Raw genomic sequence first — 19,580 nt, forward strand, 5'->3', positions numbered from 1 at the left:
GAGGTCATCTACACCCCGGTAGGGGTGTTCGAGGGACACGGGAAACCCCGGCTCCGCAGCCCGTCACCCCTCCAGCCTGAAGAGCACCCAAACCCCGCGGCAGCGCCGGGCTGCTCGGCGGGAGCTCGGCTGCTCTCGCAGCGGCGCTGCCCCGGGCCCGGCTGTCCCCGGGCCGGCGGCGGGCACACGCTGCGGCCGCGCTGCAGCGAGCCCCGGGACGGATCCGCGCACCCGCTGCTCGGGGCGGTGCTGCGGGAACGGGCGGCTGGTTTCCGTCCCGCTGCCCGGAGCTGGGCTCGGAGGTCACGGCGAGGCCAGGGAGCGCCCGCTGGACCGGACCGGGGACTGGGGGCCATGCCTACAGGTCCCGCTGCGGGCAGGGGACCGGAGAAGGCTGGATCTACCCTGACCGAGGAAAGATTAGGCCGTCCTCGCTGCTGGAAGGGGTTTTATTGGGCCGTAAAGATGCGACTGGGCCGCGAGCTGCGGGGCTGCTCTTACCTGTTTATGGAGGAGACGCTGGGGACTGTGTCGTTGTCACAGATGCCCTCGGCCAATAACCTGTCCCGGATCTCCCAGGCGAACATTGTCGGGTTCTGTCTCTTGTACTCGGCGATTTTATCCACTACTTTGGGGGTGGCCACTTTGGGTTTGGAGCCTCCGATCACACCGGGTTTGATGCTTCCCGTCTCGTAATACCTGCACAAAAGACGGTCAGTGGCCTGCCGTTCTTGAGCACCCAGAGCCCCACTGGCCTCAGAGCACCCCGCGGACCCCTGCCCCGTGCCCCACTTCGGCTTCGGCCCGCGGGTACTCGGCCTCGGACCGTGGCCGCTCGGGCGCTGCATATCGCCGCTCCTCGAGGCGCCAGGCGGCATGACCGGGGGCTAAGGCAATCCCCTCGTATCTCTAGGGCTCGCTCTTTTTTTTTTTTTTTTTTTTTTTTTGTTTTTTTTTTTCCTTTTTTTTTTTTTTTTTGTGTGTGTGTGTTTGTGTGTGTGTGTATGTATGTATGTGTGCTAGAAGCGAGGGGCGCTGCCTCCCCCTTACCCCGTTTTACACGCACACACTTCTTTTAGGCCCTGAGGTCGGAAAATGAAACAGAAACCCTCTCCCCGATGCAGCCGGCCGGAGGTGAAGCCCGCCGAGCGCGGGATCGGGCCGGGCGGCCGGGAACGGGCAGTGGTGGGCTCGCACTCCCCAGCCTGGATCTCCCCGCCGGCCGCTCCCGAACCGGGGCGCTGGCCGGGCTGCGAGTGCAGGAGAAGGGTGAAGCCCGGCCCCGGGGTCCCTCTAAAGCGGGTGTTGGTGCAGGGCAGCGCCAGCCCGCTCCCCGCTGTCCATCAGCTCTGCTGCCGGCAGCGTTTCCGTCCCGGCCCTCGCCGGGCACGGCAGCGCGCGGAGCGCCGCACCGGCGGCCGGGGCGCTGCCGCCTGCTCACACCGCGCCGCGCCCGAGCGGCCGGCCCGGGGCCCCGGGTCTGCCCGAGCGCCCCTAGGGATATTGCACACCTCATTTGGCGATGATCGGTTACCGCGGGCGTTTATTTATTTATTTGCCCCGTTGTTTGTTTATTTACCCGTGTATTTGGTAAGGCTGCTTACGGCTTGTTGTGAGTTAGGATTTTTTTTTTTCCTGCTGGACTGGGGATTTGTGATAGTTCTTTCGGGTTTTTTTCTCCCGTCCCTTCTCTTTCCCGCCCTCCCACCCACTCTCCTCAAATTATTTTGTCTTCCCAGGAGTTTTCTAACACCGCCGGTGAGGGAAAGGGGGAGGCGGGGGAGAAATACGTCCTTGCCAGCTGGAGGAGGGGGTCCTGCTCAGCCGCAGGCTCCCACTGTGCGAAGGTGCCGGGGCCGCTCAGGGTCGTGGCGGGGAGAGCCCGGTGCCACGGGAAGGGCGGGAGGTCATACTGGAGCGGGGAAGGGATGCAACGTTGCAGTCTCAGGGGAGGGAAAGAAGCTGCCTCTTTCCTTACCTGCCCAAGATCTTGCTGACACAACCGTGGCTGACCCGCAGCTGCCTGGAAATGTCACAGGGTCGCACCCCCTGGTGAGCCAGCTCCACTATCCTTTGTCTCACCACGTCAGGTAGGGGCCTGCCGTTCACAAACACCCCCCCGAGCTGGTTCACACCCCCGTGCCCTGCTGGGGAAAGAGAAATAAAAAAAAACACAACAACCCACGCACACCAGAAACACACCGTTAGTCGTGGATTCTTTACCACTCGCACTGCAAATTCTCCAGTCATTACAGATGGATGGAGATGATGGCGGGGGGTCGAGAGTGGGGAGCAGGACGTGGGGAAGCAGGACAAGATAGACAGGGAGAAGCAGAGAAAGAAGGAGCTAAAACCAGGGAGAATGAGAAAATGAGATAAATAGAGAAAGAAAGGAAAGCAAGGAAAGAAAGGAAGAAAGAAAGAAAAAAAGAAAGAAAGAAAGAAAAGAAAGAGAGAGGAGGAAAGATGGAAAGGGAAGGGAGAATGAATTTTCCCGAGACTGGAGGAAGACTGTTCTCCACCTTCCCGTATGCCGCCCTCCCTCCCCAAGCCGCTCTCCTCCTGCGGTCCCGATCGGGATGCCGGAGCGGTGGATTCTCACGGCCATTGTGATGGGCCGAATATGGAAACAGCGCCCGCGCCCGCTTCTCTCCCCAGAGCCAGGGCAGCGATGCACTCCCAAACTCCAGAGCTCGAGCTCTTAGAGGCTCCGGGCGGACTCTGCCGCAGTCCCCCTTCTCTTTACTCCTGGGCTTTTTCTCTCATTTTCTTTGCAGGATTTTCTATCACGTTGTCAATTACAGTTCCTCGCGAACTCCGCCCTCCCCTCACCCCGCGGCATGTCCCCCATGCAAGCAGTCCCATCCCGTTATGTTGGGATGCGAGTTGAAAGGACCCACAGAGAAAAAGAGAAAAGAAAAAGAAATGGAGGGGAAGTGAGAGAAAGAAAATATTTTGAGTTCCGCAGCTGGTGTTCCTTTACAGACAATCCCTCTCTCTCGTTAGCTTTCGATCTTTACAGGGAAAAAAAATCCAGAAAAAAAATAACAGAGTCGTACTCTTCCGGGTTTGTTTAGGCTTTCTTTCCTCCACCATACAAATCTAATTCAGGGAGAATTTAAATTCTCCGTTTTCTTCTCTCTCCCTCTTTCCAGGCAGAAACCTGCTCTGTCTCAGATACGACTGCTAGGATCGCTTTTTTTTCTCCCGATCTGCCTTTCTCCATTTCTAGAAATAACTTGGGGGGGAAAAAAAAATAAGTATGCACCTGCTAAGCGTGGACATGAGAAATGGAGTGACGGGAATAAAGGGAAATATCTCCTTTTGGGACGTAATGAGACAGTCGGTCATGAATGGAACGTCTGCGTTAGAGCCGAGAGCAGTTCGCCGTTGCCAGGGCAGGGGAGATGCCCGCTCGCAAGCGGTGCAGCTTCGCTGGCGCTGCTACCTGAGCGTCTCTGTCTCCGGAATATCCAGCTGATATAGCTGTGGCGTGCACTCTGTATTAAAGCTTTCCTTTCACACAACCCTAACCTCCTGTATTTCCCTCGCCAAGAGATCTTAGTTCGTTTTGCAGTTTGCTGAAAAATGATCTGTTTGTATTTTCGTTGAGGTTTTTTTCTCTCCTGCTTCTGACACTGACTTATTGGCTCTGAACTTAGTGGAAACTCTCATTGCCCTGCGATCGATCCAAGTCCTTTCGCACAAATAGAGTTTTTCCCATCTCCCCCACCCCTTCAGTAACACCTTCACACATCCCCTCCCAGCCCCAGCGGCCGGGGCGCCGGCTAGCTTTCCCGTCGTTCCCCGCTGAACCGGACTTATGTTTTGCATTCTTTTGTTAGTCTTTTTAAAAACATATTTAGGGATTCAGAGGGCACGGGAGATGTTTATCTTCTTCCACTAAAACCCGCGGGTATATATTGTGGTCTTCCTTCATTTGTTCAGAACCCCTTTGCACATGTTGCCTCTAAAGTTACAAGATAGCAATTTCTTCGGCAACTCCATGATAAATAATTCAAAGCACCTATTATAACTCGCATTACAAAGTATTAAAGGGCAACAGATGCAAAAAGATTAAAAATTAATAATTCAAATTATTGCAGTCCGGATATTTTTCACACGAGTTTGTTTTGTTCTGCCCCGTGGTTTTCTAAGATTCTTTCTATCAGAGGAGCCAGATATTTACGTGTATTTATCTGCATGTAAGTGCCGGCATCTGTATGTGCACAGACAGTGCCGCTGTCGTGCCGATCGCGTCTGCTGTCTGTGTGTCAGGAGCCTGTGCTCGCATCTGTTTAAATTGCTTAATAATATTCAGGTCTGTAGCTCTAGAAATACACTTTAGGAAACTAATCAAATGTTAGCGGGGTCTTTTTGTTTTGTTTAGATTTGGTGTTCTTTTGGTTGTTTGTTGGTTTGTTTTTTTTTTCCCTAATCGGAAGCCAAAAATCGGTCAGGAATCTCCCTGGAGTTTTTAAAAAATCAGCGACAGTGAAATGCCTCTTTCGTCTGCTGACATGTTTCAGATCGTACTGGAACTGGAATTACTGACATCGCGTCTGGAAACATATTGTACTGCTGAAAACTAAAAATAATGTGTAAAGCTCGGAGTGTTTGCTGTTAAAGCTCCCTGGAAATCAAACCTCACATTTTAAGCAATGTATTCTGGAAATCAGTTATTAGGAAACAGGCAGTTACCTACATCCGCGTTTGGGGATTTAATCGTGGCTTGTATTTCTGCACCTTCTTTCTGAAGGCAAAATCGGGATTTTTTTTTAAGTTCAAGCATTTCCATTTTCTATCTTTTCGATTTGTGTTTTATGCAGCAGGCAGGGCGTGTCCTCAAAAGTTTCGGTGTCAAAAGTTACAAATTGCTCTTAATTATTCATTTCCTGACTCAACATACTCTCAATCACGGTTTTCTATTTGTATTTTTTCTTCTTCAGTTTAAATCTCGGAATTATTTTCTCTCCTGACATTTAATTAAAATCACTGGAAATTCCTTGTTACTGTCCCTGGTAAAGGAGGCTATTCACATTCCTTCTTCCCCCTTTTAAGAAAGCCTTTTAAAATTGAAAATGTAGCACGAATGCCCTTTCCTCTGTACCAGGAATGTATTTAAAATTCACACCGGGTATCTGGTAAATAAACCAGGAGGGATCATGACTTCTTGGGAGCCTCCAAAGCCACCTCATCTCCCTGCCATACAATTGTCCTATTTTTCCCGCAGTCCAACCTTTCGCCAAACGAAAACGACTCACAGCCAGCCACCGACTAACCCGCCATTAATTCGAAACTGGCATCTTCCCTCTCTGCCACCGAAATCCGAAATCAAAGCAAGCAGCATCGCATCGCGGGGAAATCTGGGGGGTTAAAGCCGAGGAGCTTTGCGGGGAGTCCCGGCCCGGCTGGGCACAGACAGGGAAAGGGCCCGTCCCGGGGGCTGACACGAGTCAGAATAAACTCTTGTTGTCTGAGGGGCGATGGAGAAAGTGTATTTGTGGAGCATGGCTCTGGTTCGGAGGGGCAGCACAGGCACAGCTGCTCTCAGTCCCTGCCCTCGGGCTGGGGGTCCTGGCCCCCGCCCCGCTCCGGCACGGACCTCTGCTGCCCTCAGCTCCGGGCTGCCCGGCATCCCTGCCCTGCTGCTCGGGCCGGCAGCATTCGTCCTGCCTTCTGAGCGCCTCTCTAAGCCCGGAATCGGCCAGGGAGAAAAGGTGGACCTGGAGGAGGATCAGGTGAGGAAGGATGGTTGAGGAAGGAAGAATGAAGGGATGAGAAAGGGACAGCAGCGGAAGGAGCCGGGCTCCAGTACTCACGGTGCATTGCTGAGAAGGGGTCTGCTTTGCAGTGCATATCCATGGGGAGGCAAAGGAAGGGGAAGAAATCGGCTGAAGCCGCCGTGTCGCCTCTAAAACTCAACTTCAAGACTTAGGGGAGAAAAAAATTGAAAAAAAAAAAAAAAAAGAAGAAAACAAAACAAAACAAAACAGCACACGAGGAGAGGAGAGGAGGGGAGCGGCGGGATGCGCTGGGCCCCCGGCCCGGCGGAGCGGGCAGCGAAGTACTTTCCGGGGGGCGGGAGGGCTGCGCCGGCCTTGGGGGAGTCAGCAGAGTCCGTGGGAGCGAGGGACTGGCGGCGCCGGGGGGCAGGTGGGTGTCATGGCTGGGAGGGCTCAGAGCATCCCCGGCGGCGGGGAGGGGGTGCCGGAGCAAGGTGCGGCCGCCGGCCAGGCGGCAGAAGGCGCAGGAGGACGCGGCTCTCCCTCCTCCTCCTCCCGCGGTCCGGGGCTAGTTCATTTAAGTTCAAAGCAGAGTAGCAATCCCCGGGAAAGCGGCGAGCGGCGGGCGGGCGCGACCCCTCCTCTCGGCCGGGCGGCGGATCCGGCGCCCGGCGGACTTTCGCCCGAGGTGGGAAGTGCTTGCGAGAAGCCGGGGCCGGAGACTGGAGCCTCCGCTCCCGGTGTGTGTCTCTCTAAAAGCCGCAGCGCCCTCAGCCCCCCGCCCGCCTCCCCGGAGATGGATGACTTGTCAGACAAAGGCAATAGATTCCGACACTCTCTGATTCGCCAGCGCGCCGAGCCGAGCGCGGCCAGGAGAGGAGAGGGGAGAAGAGAGGAGAGGAGAGAGAGGAGGGCCGGGCCGGCGGCGCTCGGTGCGGGGGGGGCCGTCGCCTGCGGGACCGGCGGCGGGGGAGCCCCGGCCGCGCTCTCCGGAGCGCCCTGGGCCGTGCGTGTGCGGGGCGGCGGCGCCGCTGCCCGGCCCGCGGGAACGGCCGTGAGCCCCGCTTTGTTGTCACTCGCGGCTCAGGATCCTTAACTCCCTTATTTAACACAAGCACACACGCCTTGCTAGTTTCACCTCCCTTCTCACGCTCCGCTTTTTTTTTACCGGAGACTTTACCCGGGGTAAAGCGGGACAGGAGGGGATTCGATACACATCAAGGCTTCCGTGGTGTGAGGCTTAGTGCGGGAGAAAGAAAGAAAGGAGGTGAGGGAGAGAGAAGAAGGAAAAGGAAAAGGAGACAGAGAGGAATGTATAAAGAAGGAAAAGAATGAAAAATAAATAGAAGCCAGACAGAGAGAAAGAAAGAATGAGACATAGAGCGAAAGAGCAAGCAAGCTTCTCGCACCTCTTTAAACCAAGAGATTAGGCCCGTTTCAGTCATTGCAAAGTTTTCCCTCACATGCATTTGGGGAAATAACAGCAAATCCAACCTCACACTTTCCACATCTCTGCTGCTTCTCCCTCCCTCCTTCGCTCTCTTTCTCTCTTTTTTTTTTCTTTTTTTTTTTTTTTAATGCTAGAGTGGGATTCAAAAATTATTTTACAAATAAGTCAACTGCTAAAATAGATATGGCTTTGACCTAGCAGAAAAATATAGAGCAATTAAGAAACACGTTCTTAGGGTAATAACCAGGGACAAAAAGGCAAGACAAAAATTGCTGTGAGCTGAATTTTGATTTTCAGATTTGAGAGTTTGCCATCACCTGAAATGTACTTCATTCTCTTTTCTTCCTTCATTCTTTCCCATCCCTCTGCTTATCTGTCATAAAACAGCACCCCCCCTTTTTTTTTCTTCCTAACCGCTTTAAGTAAAGAATGTCTGAGAGATCTTTATGAAATATTTTCCACTGTCTCATAAATCATTTTGGCACTTCAGCTGATGTTTTATCTTTCTCTCTCCTCTCTCTCTTTCCCTTGTGTGCAAAAAAAAAAAAAAAAAAAAAAAAAAAAGAGGATGATTTGGAAAATAAAATTTTTTGTTGCACCGCCGGGATTACATAGAAGCGAGTCCTCGGTGAGCGCGGGGCTGCGCTGCGGACAGGCGCGGCGGGCACGGGGCACGGCCGAGGCGGCCCTGCTCGCCCCTGCCAGCAGCTCCTGCACAGGGGGAGTTTTCCACGGGACCGGGGGGCTCCGCGCTGCCCGCTCAGCATCGGCGCTGCCGCCCGCCTGGCGGAGGCAAAGGCACCTCTCCGTCTCTCCCGGGGAACTCCCGCCGCACGCCAAACTGCGGGCGGCCGCTGCTGCCCGCGGGCTGCCCCGCTGCCGGCCCGGCCGCCCTGCTCGCCGTGGCTCCGGCCCGCCGGCCGCGGCAGCGGCTCTGACCCGCGGCTCGCCCGCCGCCGGTCCCGCCGCGGCGTCCCCGCCCCGCGCCCGGCCCGGCCCGGCCGCGCTCGGCTGCGGGCCGGCGCGCTGCCCGCCGCGGCCTCTAGATGGCGCTCTCCGGTCGCTTGGCGGAGCGGCGAAGCGCCGGCGGCGGGCCCGGGCTCCGCGATCCCGCCGGGATCCCCGGCACGGCCCGGCACGGCTCGGTACGGTACGGCCCGCCATGGTACAGCCCGGCCCGGCACGATGCGGTACGGCACGTCACGTCCCAGCCCGGCACGGTCCTGCCCGGCACGGCACGGCACAGCACGGTACGGCACGGCCCGGCACGGCCCGTGCGCATCTGTCGGTGGGACAACGGTGACTGTCGAATCCCCCGGCAGCACAGTCTCCTGTTGACGGAGGGGCCGGGAGCCCGCTTATCGCCGCTGCCGGGAACCCCTCCTGCCACTCGGCGCCTCCCGTGTTGCCCGTGGCTGGAAACGGCCCCGTAACAACTCTCCGTCACCGACCGGTTTAGGTCGCTCTCGTCTTCCAGCGGTCACCCCCGGCCTTCCTCCCTTCTGCCCCAGGCAGCCCCGGTTGCCCGGCGCGCTTGGGGCCGCGCTCAGGCACACAGGCGAGCCCGAAGTCAGAGCGGGAGGTGCGGGCAGGAGCCCCCGGCAGTGCCGGGTGGAAGGGAACTCCCTGCGCCTGCACTAACACTTGGTGAGTTCATGGACCCTCTCTCAGAGATGCTCTGAGCCTTTGTAACTGACTATTGTACGGTGAGAAGATAACAGCTTGGTGGTGGTCGGAGGCAGCCCGCGAATCCTAAACCTCTTCCAGATAATGTATTTTGCCTTAGTTTCTTCACTATTTTCCCATATCACTGAGAAGAAAGACAGGAATAGCAGGCTCGAGAAATACAAAAAATGAGCATTCTGCAACACGAAGCCCTGAATCCCATGCATGGAAGTCATCCGAGTAAACCAGGGAGCCCTGAGCCTGGTAGAACAAGACAGCTTCTGAGGAGAGGGAAGGGAAGGGAAGGGAAGGGAAGGGAAGGGAAGGGAAGGGAAGGGAAGGGAAGGGAAGGGAAGGGAAGGGAAGGGAAGGGAAGGGAAGGGAAGGGAAGGGAAGGGAAGGGAAGGGAAGGGAAGGGAAGGGAAGGGAAGGGAAGGGAAGGGAAGGGAAGGGAAGGGAAGGGAAGGGAAGGGAAGGGAAGGCTCTGCGCTTTCTGTCCCCTTCCCCCACCACACATACCACAATATCACCTGGTACCCTTTCCCACACTAGACTTCCTGGAAGTATTGCTTTGTCAACATTTAAATCCACTGAACAATTTCTGCCAACCAAAATCAAAAATACCAGGCTGTCCGCGTGCCCCCGGGCACTGCCGTGTGCCCTGAGGGACCAGGTGAGGCCAAGACCACGGGCCTCTTTCCACTCCCATATTTTCCCATATATTCCACTTCATGAACCATATGTGATTATTTTTCTCACCCACTTTAGATTAATCTTTTCTTTTTTTTCTAATCTCTTTGCTTTGCTTTGCCTTGCTGTTCCTTTTTTCTCTCCTGCTTTTATTTCTTTTTCTCAAAGAGAATCTGAGGATCTCCCCCTTCTTCTCTAACCCAGCCTTCCCCCCCGCCTTCCCCCAAGCTAGAAACATTTACACTTCAAAAGAGACGGCCGCCTCTCTGCGGAAATTTCAAGAAAAATAAACTTTTGAGGGAGTTGCAATGATAGCCATCTTTCGATCTGCTTCATTAGCCGGCTTTCTCCATCTGATCAAGTCGAAATCTTCTCCATTGATCCTGTTTCCCACCCTCGGTTCCAATACACATAAACTCGAGGGTCCTGTCAGCTTCCCTTCGAAGTCATTTGAGTTCTCCCGAGCTGCCTTGCCTTCCCTAGCTCGCCGCCTCGCCTTGTCCGTGGGATCCAGGTTCTCCAGCCCTGCCCTCGGAACTGCTCCCCGCTCCCAGAGCTGTCGGCTGGGGAAGGGCTCTGTGCCCAGGAACGATGGGGGTCGGGACAGGGGAGCCCCTCGCAGGGCTCGGGCCTGCAGCACAGGGTTGTGCCTGCGGTCACAGCTGGCTCCAGAGCCAGGACTTGTGCCCACGTTGGTTCCCTGTTTTCTCCGTGTTGTCTGTAGCCAATTACGCTGGAAAGCAGCTAAACGCGACCTATGGCCATAGCATGCAGGATGGTATGTTGCAGAGGTAGAAGTTTTGGATCTGTACGCCAACGGAGATGCCGCTAAGTTCTCGGCTCCACACCCTGTCTGTCTTCTTCCTCTTGTCAAGTGCGCGAACACTTACAGCCTAAATGTTGATAGTTTGAAGGTGATTTATATTTAATATTAATATTCTCAGCACCATATTTATGAATTCACAGAATAAATCTACACTGACCGTCTAGGAGTATTTTTCTGACACATAGTTTCTGCGTCAACTAGCTTAACTTTCACCCTGAGAAAGTCGGTGGCAAAATCCCTGTCAGCGAAAAGATAGAGGAAAAAAATGATAGTACCTCTCCCCCTTCCCCCCCACCCAAAGATGTGAACATTTAAGGGAATGTGTGTCAGAGGGATCTTCAAGGAAGGGGACACTTTGATAAAACATTCCTGGACAACTTTTGGGGTGCTTTGTCTGAGGACAGGATGATTTCTGGCCTGAGTCTTCTCGCTGCCTCTCGCCAACGAGCACCCAGATAAAAAGGGTATCCACATCTTCGCTGTAGGGGTGCTGTGGTCTGATCATACCGGAGGGGAGCGGCTGACGGGGCAGGGCGGAGGTGCCGAGCAGTAGCGCGGAGACACGGAAACAGGACCGAAGCTGCGGAGATTTCCGAGGGGTGCGCAGGGCCGGGCAGGGCCGGGCAGGGCCGGGCAGGGCGGGGGGAGGCAGCCAGAGTCCAGCTGCTCCTCCCCGTGCCCCCCCAGCCGCTCTGCCCAGAAGACCCGAGATTGCCCTTGGTGACCGAGTTTAACAAATAAACATAAAGTTAGGTTTTAAACGAACAATTATTAAGAAAGAGGGCGCGAAAAGAATAAAAGACCCCCATCCTTCCCCTCCCCCTGTGCCTCCGAGCCCCTCTTCCCCTCTCCCTCTTTCTCCCCCTCTAAGCACCTCTGGTCACGTTGGAGGATGAGTTTTTGGAGAGCTTCTGGTACAATATGGAGCACCACGGGCTGCAATTTCACACTCCACAGCACATTCCCCCTAAAGCTACTTTCTTTTTTTTCCCATCTAAGACCCCCTCATGTCTCCCCCTCTCTCTTTCTCTGGCTCTTTTGTGAGCCATGGGTGGGTTGCATGTCTGGGGGACGCCGGGGCCGCGAGGAGGCCGGCGGCCGGGCCCTGCCAGCGGGGCGGGTGCGTGTGTGTACCGGGGGGGCTGCGCTCCCCCCTCGCCCTGCCTGCTGCTGGCTTTTCCCTTCTCTGCATTTGTTTGCCCTGAATGGTAATAGCCCACGTGTGCTGCTCTTTATTCAGTCACCGACACTTTAACCTCTCCTCTTTACAAGAGAGCGTTTGCCACAAAAACGAGACAAGCCGAAGACCTTTTGCAGCCTCATTGAGGGAAAAAAAAAAAAAAAAAAAAAAAAAAAAGGAATAAAAAGGAAAGGAAAAAAAAAAGAAAAAAAAAAGAAAAAAAAAAAAAAGAAAGAGTGGAAGAGGGGGGAGAGCCAACAATGTGAAGAGACACTTCTGCAACAAAGCCGCCTCTCAGCGCACCGGGACGGCCGGAGCTGGGGCGAGTCTCCAAGCCTCCCGGGCCATAGACATATGGAGACAGGAGCGGCCTCAGCACAGCCCGCCCCAGCCTGCCTCTGCCCACCCTAAGCAGGCAAGCAGGGAGGGGGCACACGGCTCCCAGCACCGAACTGAGGTCTCGGTCCATCCCTGCCCCCGAACATCGCACCCAGTGCGGGCTGGAGGAGCCCCCACTGCAAGTGGGGTCCCCAGACCTGTTTCCCTCTCACCACAAAATTCCTGCCACCAATCTCTCTGTTTGTCTGTCCCGCAGTCCCAGAGCCCCTCCGGTCCTCTGCCTGCTCATTTATTTGCCCCGGAGCGGCGGAGCAAGGGTGAGGGCAGGGGGTTTCGTGCTGCTTCTCTGACCCAAAAACGAACTGGCCCAGATGTGAACCCTGCCTCTTTCGTGATAGGAGACTGAGCCACTGGCAAGGCCTAGCTGTCTCTTGCCTTTGCCCTGAGCTGCCTCGGGGTAGAGGCGTGGGAGCCCCCTCTACTGCCTCCTCCCCCACCCCCACGCTGGAGATGTCTTTTTTTTTTTTTTTTTTTTTTTTTTTTTTTTTTTTTTCCTGTAATTTCTCCATAAAACTCCCGATGAGTGAATTAGACGCTTATTAAAGTCTCCTTTTAATCAGCAGTAGTGGGAGATCCTCCCTCCCTCTATCTGCCCGTCCAAGGTTAGTTTGCCTCAGGGCGATTTGCAAATGTTAGGATTTACAGTTATCACACGCAAAAACATTTATATAACCCCTAACTATAATATACCCATAAAAACGGGGAGGCAGCGAAAACTGCTGCGGATCAGCGAAAAACCCTATGGCTTGCCCATTAAAGTCCCCGGAAAGGGTAATTCCAGCAGTCAGAGGGGCCAAAGTGTGGTAATGACTGCCTGGGATTCACATCTCCAAAAATGATCGCACAAAAAGACCCGCCGGGGAGAGGGGCGACTGCTTCGCTCCACTCCCTCCACAGGGCCTGTGGGGGAAGTTGGAAGCAGACTTCTTCACACAGGCACTAGAAAGTGATAGATAATGCCTTGAGACTTCCTTTCCTTTCCTTTCCTTTCCTTTCCTTTCCTTTCCTTTCCTTTCCTTTCCTTTCCTTTCCTTTCCTTTCCTTTCCTTTCCTTTCCTTTCCTTTCCTTTCCTTTCCTTTCCTTTCCTTTCCTTTCCTTTCCTTTCCTTTCCTTTCCTTTCCTTTCCTTTCCTTTCCTTTCCTTTCCTTTCCTTTCCTTTCCTTTCCTTTCCTTTCCTTTCCTTTCCTTTCCTTTCCTTTCCTTTCCTTTCCTTTCCTTTCCTTTCCTTTCCTTTCCTTTCCTTTCCTCTTTCCTTCCCACAATTTCTGTACACACACAAACCCACCTCCCCAGAGAAAGTTGCCGCGGTTGGTTTCTGGCAGCGGTTCCCAAGCCCTGATGTGAGCCCTGCTTCTTCTGCCCCGCTCCCCTCCGCCGCGGACGGCTCTGCGGTGGGATGGGATGCGCCGGGAGCTGGGTCGGGGAAGGCAGGCTCGTTTCCACCGCTAAACAAAGGCTGGGAACGCACCAACAAAGGACCTGGCGCGGCCCCTCCGCCCCGTGCGAGAGCCGCAGGTGAGGGCTGGGGCTTGCCCGGCCGGGCGCGGGGGTCCTGCTTGCGGAGCAGTGCTTGAATCGGCGGCAGGGGGAAGATGCGAGTCTACAGGGCTTCGGGAGAAACTGGTCGTAAGTTGGCGGGGAAACTTTCTTCCCCTTTCCCCTCTTTGTGGGAAAGCCGGGAAAATGGGCGAATTTAGCTCTCTCTCCTCATGTGCCATTCGCAAAGACGGGCTCGCTCCTTCCCCCCCCCCCCCCTCGAGCAACCAAAGCTCAAGTTAGGCGCCTAATTAAAAAAAGTGGCAGGAAGACTCATGCCTCTTTAACATCAGCTGTTATTGGCCTCGGAGTTTACTGCCTCTGAAGAGGAAGATACAGAGGGAGAGGCAGAGGGATGAAGTGTGCAGGGAAACGGAGGGGCTGAAAGAAGTGGGGGAGTCTTTCAGTGTAGTGGAGGAAGAGAAAAAGAGATTAAAGGAAGAGTGGGGGAAATAGAGAATTCTAACTTATAAAAAGGAACTGGAAGGTGGAGGGGGCGGGGAAGGACTGAACTGTGAGCCGACACTAAAGCCCTCCAGTTTCCCCGGCTGCCTCATCTGGGCAGCTCGTGCGGGATGAGGAGTCAGGGAGCAACTCTGCGGGGCAGGAGGGTGGCACGCAGGGAGGGGAGAGGGCGAGCGGAGCCGGGATGGAGGGACGGACAGAGGGAGGGAGGTTTTCCAAGCGTGGAGCGTTGTTCCCGGGTGCCTGCCTTTCCTTCTCACTCGGACCCTGGTACTTTGCTCCTTCCTCTCCTCTCTGAGGTTTGCAAACCAAACGTCACCAATCAATACGAACCCCGGCTCTGGGGGTGCGTGTGTGTGTGTGTGTGTGCGTGTGTGAGCGTGGTTGTTGATCCTGACCTGCTGGACTTCAAAATTCTGCCTCTTCCGACTCCCTCCTAGCCTGTAAGTTCAGAATTACAACCTTCTACATCTATGCAAACTTTTATTTGTCGGAGAATTCCTTTCTCTAAGAGAAAGAGAAATTGTCACCATATGAACGGCTGATTTCTGACACATGGGGCTTTACCCCTCCCCCAGCGTGGGGAAAAATATCTCCCGTGGATGTCTTTAAACGGTGCACAATCCATAACTTTGGCAATGTATATGTAGTGTTATTTCTGCAAGGCAGTTTTCCAGGGTTAGGGGAGGTGGTTGCATTCTGCTAAATGGATCCTTTGTGGTGAGTGCAGATTTATGCCCAGTTTTGATTTATAATTAAATTAGCTTCTAATTTGCAATATGTGCGTCTGTGCTTAAAATGTATCTAATCTGTGAAATTGAGGACTGGGGCACTTTAAATTAAAATCTACCTTTCGCCTCAAGGGTTTCTTTATGAAGGGATAGCCGGGAGGGCAGCGTGCAGCAGGAAAGTGAGACTGTAATTTCCATTAGGAGACGTCAATCAATCTTTCTTTTCAATACATCAATTAATAAATCCGATTGGTGCTGCGGGCTGCTCTTCCCCCCCCACCCCCCCGCCCCCGAGGCACTCTTTTTTGGCCGGATGGGGAAGTGTGAGGGGAAGGCAAACTTTGGCAGGGAAGTCCCCGCAGGCAGAGCCCGACCCGACCCGCCCTCCCCCCTCCCCTTCTCCCCCGCTCCGGCCCCGCGCGGGGCTCCGGGACCGGCTCCAGCCTCGGCGCGGCGCTGGGGGCGGCAGGCGAAGCCGGCGGGACTCCCTCCGTCGGCTCTCGGGGTTTGGCAGAACTAAATTGATACAACTTGGTGAGATATGGTCCATTTTTTTCGCCCCGATAGTGGGGGTGTGCACACGCGGTTAGATCTGGGCCCGGGACCCCCGTCTTAGTTGATTTATATTTAGACTTCACTTATTTAAGCGACCCTCCCCCACCCTCCCACCCCACGCAGCTCTAACCCGGGCAATAGTATCACCGGTTTCATTGGTTATTTTTCAATGGAACCGCAGCCCCTAGCTTTAATTTTTCACAATTAATAAGCGGCCGGGATGGCGGGGAACTCCTCCAGCCTGACAGCTCGCCCGAGCTCTCCCTGCTGTTAGCGTATGCTCCACACCTACAAATAACCGCGGAAATGGGGGAAAGAGGGCATTTAGTACTATTTTTTTTTTTTAAACGGGCAAATGCAGTAATGCCTCTAATTTAGCAATTACACCGATTCTCCTTTATTTTCAAGTGGCGCTGGTCGTTCAGCAGAATGTCACCGTGGTGGGCAGGCGGGTAGAAGCCCGAGGACAGTCCGGCGCAGGAATGCCCAGTGCCCACTTTGGGAAAGTTGGCCTGGCAGGGACAGGGCAGGTGTGGGGAACGGGGACAGCGCCAGGACAGGGCGGCACCGAGGGCCTCCCGTTGGATCTCTGCTCTTAGAGATTCGCAGTCGGGAAAACCGGACAAACAAAACTAATTCAACGTGTCGCCTCTCCCTGACAGAACACACAGAGTATTTTATAGAAATCCGGCTACAGAAAGGGCTGACTTCCCTGAACCCAGGACCAATGTTAAAAAGACGCTCAGAAGGAGGAGAACATCCTCAAACTACTCCGTTGTCATCGTCATCATCATCATGTCCGTTTGATTTAAAAACAGCACGATAGGGAGCACGCTTTCACTGAACGCTGTCTCCTCAGCTTTCTTTTTTTCCTCCCAATCACACCGCTTTGTACTCTGAGATTTGCGGGCTACTGCTGCCGGTTTGAGTTGCTCGACACAAGCAGCGTTTTGCGTGTCTCCAGCGGGAGGGGGAACTCTGGGTGAACAGAGGGTTGCGAGCGGGAACACGGGGGCTACGGGGCTGAACTTCGGGAAGGAATGAAGTAAAAAGAAGAGAGAGAGAATGAGAGAGTCTCCCAGGCAGCTCGATCCCATTAGCTCCGTCCTTGGGTTGCATATTTATACGGTCTAGGAGGTGAACAGATGGACTATCAATTTAATTCCATCTTCGACACCATCAGAGATTGATTTTCTACTCGCTTTTAATTTTGCCATAATTAATTAGATCATTACAACTGTTTTCTATTGATCTCCCTATTTAAACCTCAGATGCAAAGGGACTTCGGCAGATCCTTTAAAAACACAGAAGGGAAAAGGAACAGAGGGGTTTGCAAACTTTCTAAATTTTTTTTTTTAGTTTTTACTTAGAAGATTTTCCGTGCAGAATAGCAAAAAACTGCCTCTGTGGCCTTTTCTTTTAGAAGGCCCTTTTCGTTGCCTTTGTAATTTTCTTTCATGTTTGGTAAACCTTTGTCATATTTATATATAGTATACAGCATATATAATAGATTTGATTGGTTCGATTATGAAAGCATAAGCTTGCACGTGTATATGCATATATATATATTCACACACAACGTGTTTAAAATTGAGATTTACAGAGGTGGTGCACACACATTTATATATGGGGAAACTATCGATTGAAGAGATGTGGTTTTCTGAAGGGCGAATATTTTTATTTGCCTCCCGTACGTGTCTCTCTGTTTGTGCACTTGAATCCCTGTCTAGGTGGGGAATATTTCACCCTGCGACTCCATCAGAAATGACAAAAGAAAACCAGCGCTGTTAGCTCTGATTTCTAACCTCGGTTCCCAGCGCTCGCCGCAGCCTTTCTTTTCCAAGCCTCCCGTGCAGCAAACGACTGGCAGCCGAGGCAACAGCTCGGCTCTGAGCTGACAGTCGGTGAGGTTTGTATTTTAAACCTCTATGTTCTTTCCCCCCCAAAAAATCCCTTAATTAAAAGCTCTGTTTATATACTTAATTTGAGGGAACCAAACCGAGTAATTGTGCTTTTACCGCGAGCGGCAGCGCCGAGGAAAACCTCTCCGGCGGGGTTTGTTTGAAGCTTTGTTTGCAAATCATAAAATTGCTGACTGGGAGACGGGGGCGATCCGGAGGCGCGTCCGTCGGCGGAGCAGGTTTGGGGGGCTCAGGGGCAGCCCCCGCTCGGGGGCGAGGCGGTCCCGGCCCCCGCCCGCCCCAGCCCCGCAGAGCCCGGGCAAGGCGCTGGGCTGCCCGAGGGGCCCGAGGCGGGGACAGCGCAGATCCAGAGCCAGCACGGCGAGCAAAGTTTCCCGAGGTGGGGAGGGAGTCGGTGGGGGACGAGTTTAAGCAATGCCCTGAACTTTCTGCGGACGGGAGAAACCTCCGGGACCGGCGCGAACAGCAAAGGCCGATGGAGGGGCTGGCTCGGCCGCCCGGGGCACCTGCAAGGCGGCGAGGCAGAGCGCCCGGGGCCGCTGGCGGTCGGAGCGGGTCGGGAGGGAAGGGAAGGGAAGGGAGCGGGGCTCGGCCCGGCTCTCGCTCGCGTCTGGGGCTCCGCTGCGGGTCCTTGCGAAGCTGCCGCGGTAATCACGGGAACCCAGCCTTTCAAGGCGTGCTGGAGCGGACGCCCATAAGGAAAAGGGATATTTTCAGGTGAGATAGCAAGTGTTAGAGGGGGATCTGGCGAGGTGAGGAGGGTGTGCGTGGAGGAGAGCAGAAGCAGGCTGCCTCCTGCCAAAGGAGGGAGTTGGGGGTGAATGTCTCATCCCTCCCTGCTGAATATTCAGCGCCCCCCCCGCCTTACCTGCTCTCCCTGAGCTCTGAGCCATGGCTCCTCTGCCTAATGGCCCGTCTCCCCGGGACGGCTGCAAGCCAGTAGATCCGCCGCGGCCTTTTCTTCGCTTCTCTCCTCCCCGCTTGGGTGTCTTGCTTTCCCCCGCTGACTTTCGAGATCTAGGCGCAACCACCCAAAACTAAACGGTTTAGATAACAACACACACACACCAGAGCACCACCACTACCAAAAAAAAAAAAAAAAAATAGCCAGCCACAGAGAAAGAAACGCCGCTCTACTGAGCCGGGACAGGCTAAAAGGAGGGGAAAATAAATAACAATCAAAGCAAATGCAGCGCTGCTGCTTATAAAATTGGAGAGGGGCTCACCTGCTCCAGTCTACCAGGGCTGTGCAGCGAGGGAGGAAAGGGGCCGGGGGGGTCCCGCAGGGATCCTGCGGGAAGGGGTACAAAGCCTGGACTTTGAATCTGCTTCCCCTTGCCCCCCTCCCTCAAGCTGGCTACCTGTAGGGAAGTCTTGTTGCAACAGCAGATTAATTTGTTGTCTTATTACCATAAAAATGTGCTCGGAGAGGGGCTGGCAAGAGAGAGGGGAATGCGGGACAGAGGAGGAACTTCCTCCAAGTTGAAAAGGGAGGCGGTGGGCTCGGGCTGAGGCGGGGAGCGCACCGGGGACGGGCGGGGAATTGGTCAGGATGGTGGCGCAGCCCACCCGGGAGCTGGTAGCTCTCAGCTCGGGGTCCGGGCAGACTCCAGTTGGGGTGGCGGGGGACGGGGATTCCGCCGTTTAGTTTGGAGGTGGCAGAAGGCAATCCTGTGAAGTCCACCTCTGTGAGAGCCTAGCTTTTTGCCTCTGAGAGATTATTTATCCGTCCGTCCGTCCATCCATCCATCCATCCATCCATCCATCCATCCATCCATCCATCCATCCATCCATTCATCCCTATATTTATCTATCCACTCGTCTCTTTTCTTGCTCTTTCGACCACGTTTTGGTAAAGGCTTTGCGACTGAAAATAAATAAATAATAAATAGAACAAAGCTCTAAAGAAAAGAAGAAAAATTCCCAGTGCTAAAGACATCACTGAACGAATATTCTTCTTTCTCTCTTTCTACTCCCCCCCTTCTATCTCCCCATTGATTGAAAGTCTCTCTCAGCTCCAACAAGGAGTCCCAGGAAAAATGAACCATTCTGCTATCGATTCTTCATTAAAATTACATTTCTGCATTTGCTAAATTGGTTTTAAAAAGCTTCCCCTGTTATTATTGTCTTGTCAGAGCCGGCGGTGCTGGGCAAACAGTATTTAAAAGCTTGGGACCTCTCCAAGATGAGGCTGTTGGGGGTTATGTGTGTGCATGTGTTTCTTTTTCTAAAGTGTTTAGGAAAATGTTAACAACGTGGACTGGCGAAAAGCACGCCCCAGACAAGTGGAGAGCTGTAACAATAAAGAAGGCGGAGGGAATGCTTTCCTTCATATCACTTAAAAATCATCGATTGCCTCTTCAAGCAAAGGAAAAAAAAAAGTTTCATTTTAAATATTAAAATGGGACACCAAAAGTCAATAATTGCATCAACG

General features: G+C 53.9%; 1 protein-coding gene and 1 long non-coding RNA gene across 15 annotated transcripts in view; one reads left to right on the forward strand and one right to left on the reverse strand.

The window, feature by feature from the left end:
- The window catches only part of PAX2 (paired box 2), a 98,029-nt gene extending 79,498 nt beyond the window's left edge, over positions 1 to 18,531 (reverse strand). For 3 of the 14 annotated variants that reach the window (XM_072931035.1, XM_072931039.1, XM_072931038.1), the window contains exons 1-2: positions 1,979 to 7,680; positions 502 to 699 (exon numbers count right to left, since the gene is read on the reverse strand). In XM_072931035.1, the coding sequence (XP_072787136.1) occupies positions 502 to 699; positions 1,979 to 2,250 (470 nt within the window). In that variant the 5' untranslated portion in view covers positions 2,251 to 7,680. Of the gene's footprint in view, positions 1 to 501; positions 700 to 1,978; positions 7,683 to 18,014; positions 18,164 to 18,372 lie in introns of those variants that run through there. The other 11 variants (XM_072931034.1, XM_072931029.1, XM_072931031.1 and 8 more) reach the window with 10 other exon arrangements.
- Positions 13,094 to 17,207, forward strand: LOC140684438 (uncharacterized). Its single transcript, XR_012056700.1, has 2 exons — positions 13,094 to 15,203; positions 15,887 to 17,207. It is a non-coding gene; the product is annotated as an uncharacterized lncRNA (long non-coding RNA).
- Positions 18,532 to 19,580: the final 1,049 nt, after the last annotated feature.

This window comes from Taeniopygia guttata, chromosome 6 (genome assembly GCF_048771995.1).
Source record: "Taeniopygia guttata chromosome 6, bTaeGut7.mat, whole genome shotgun sequence".
Lineage (NCBI taxonomy): Eukaryota > Metazoa > Chordata > Aves > Passeriformes > Estrildidae > Taeniopygia > Taeniopygia guttata.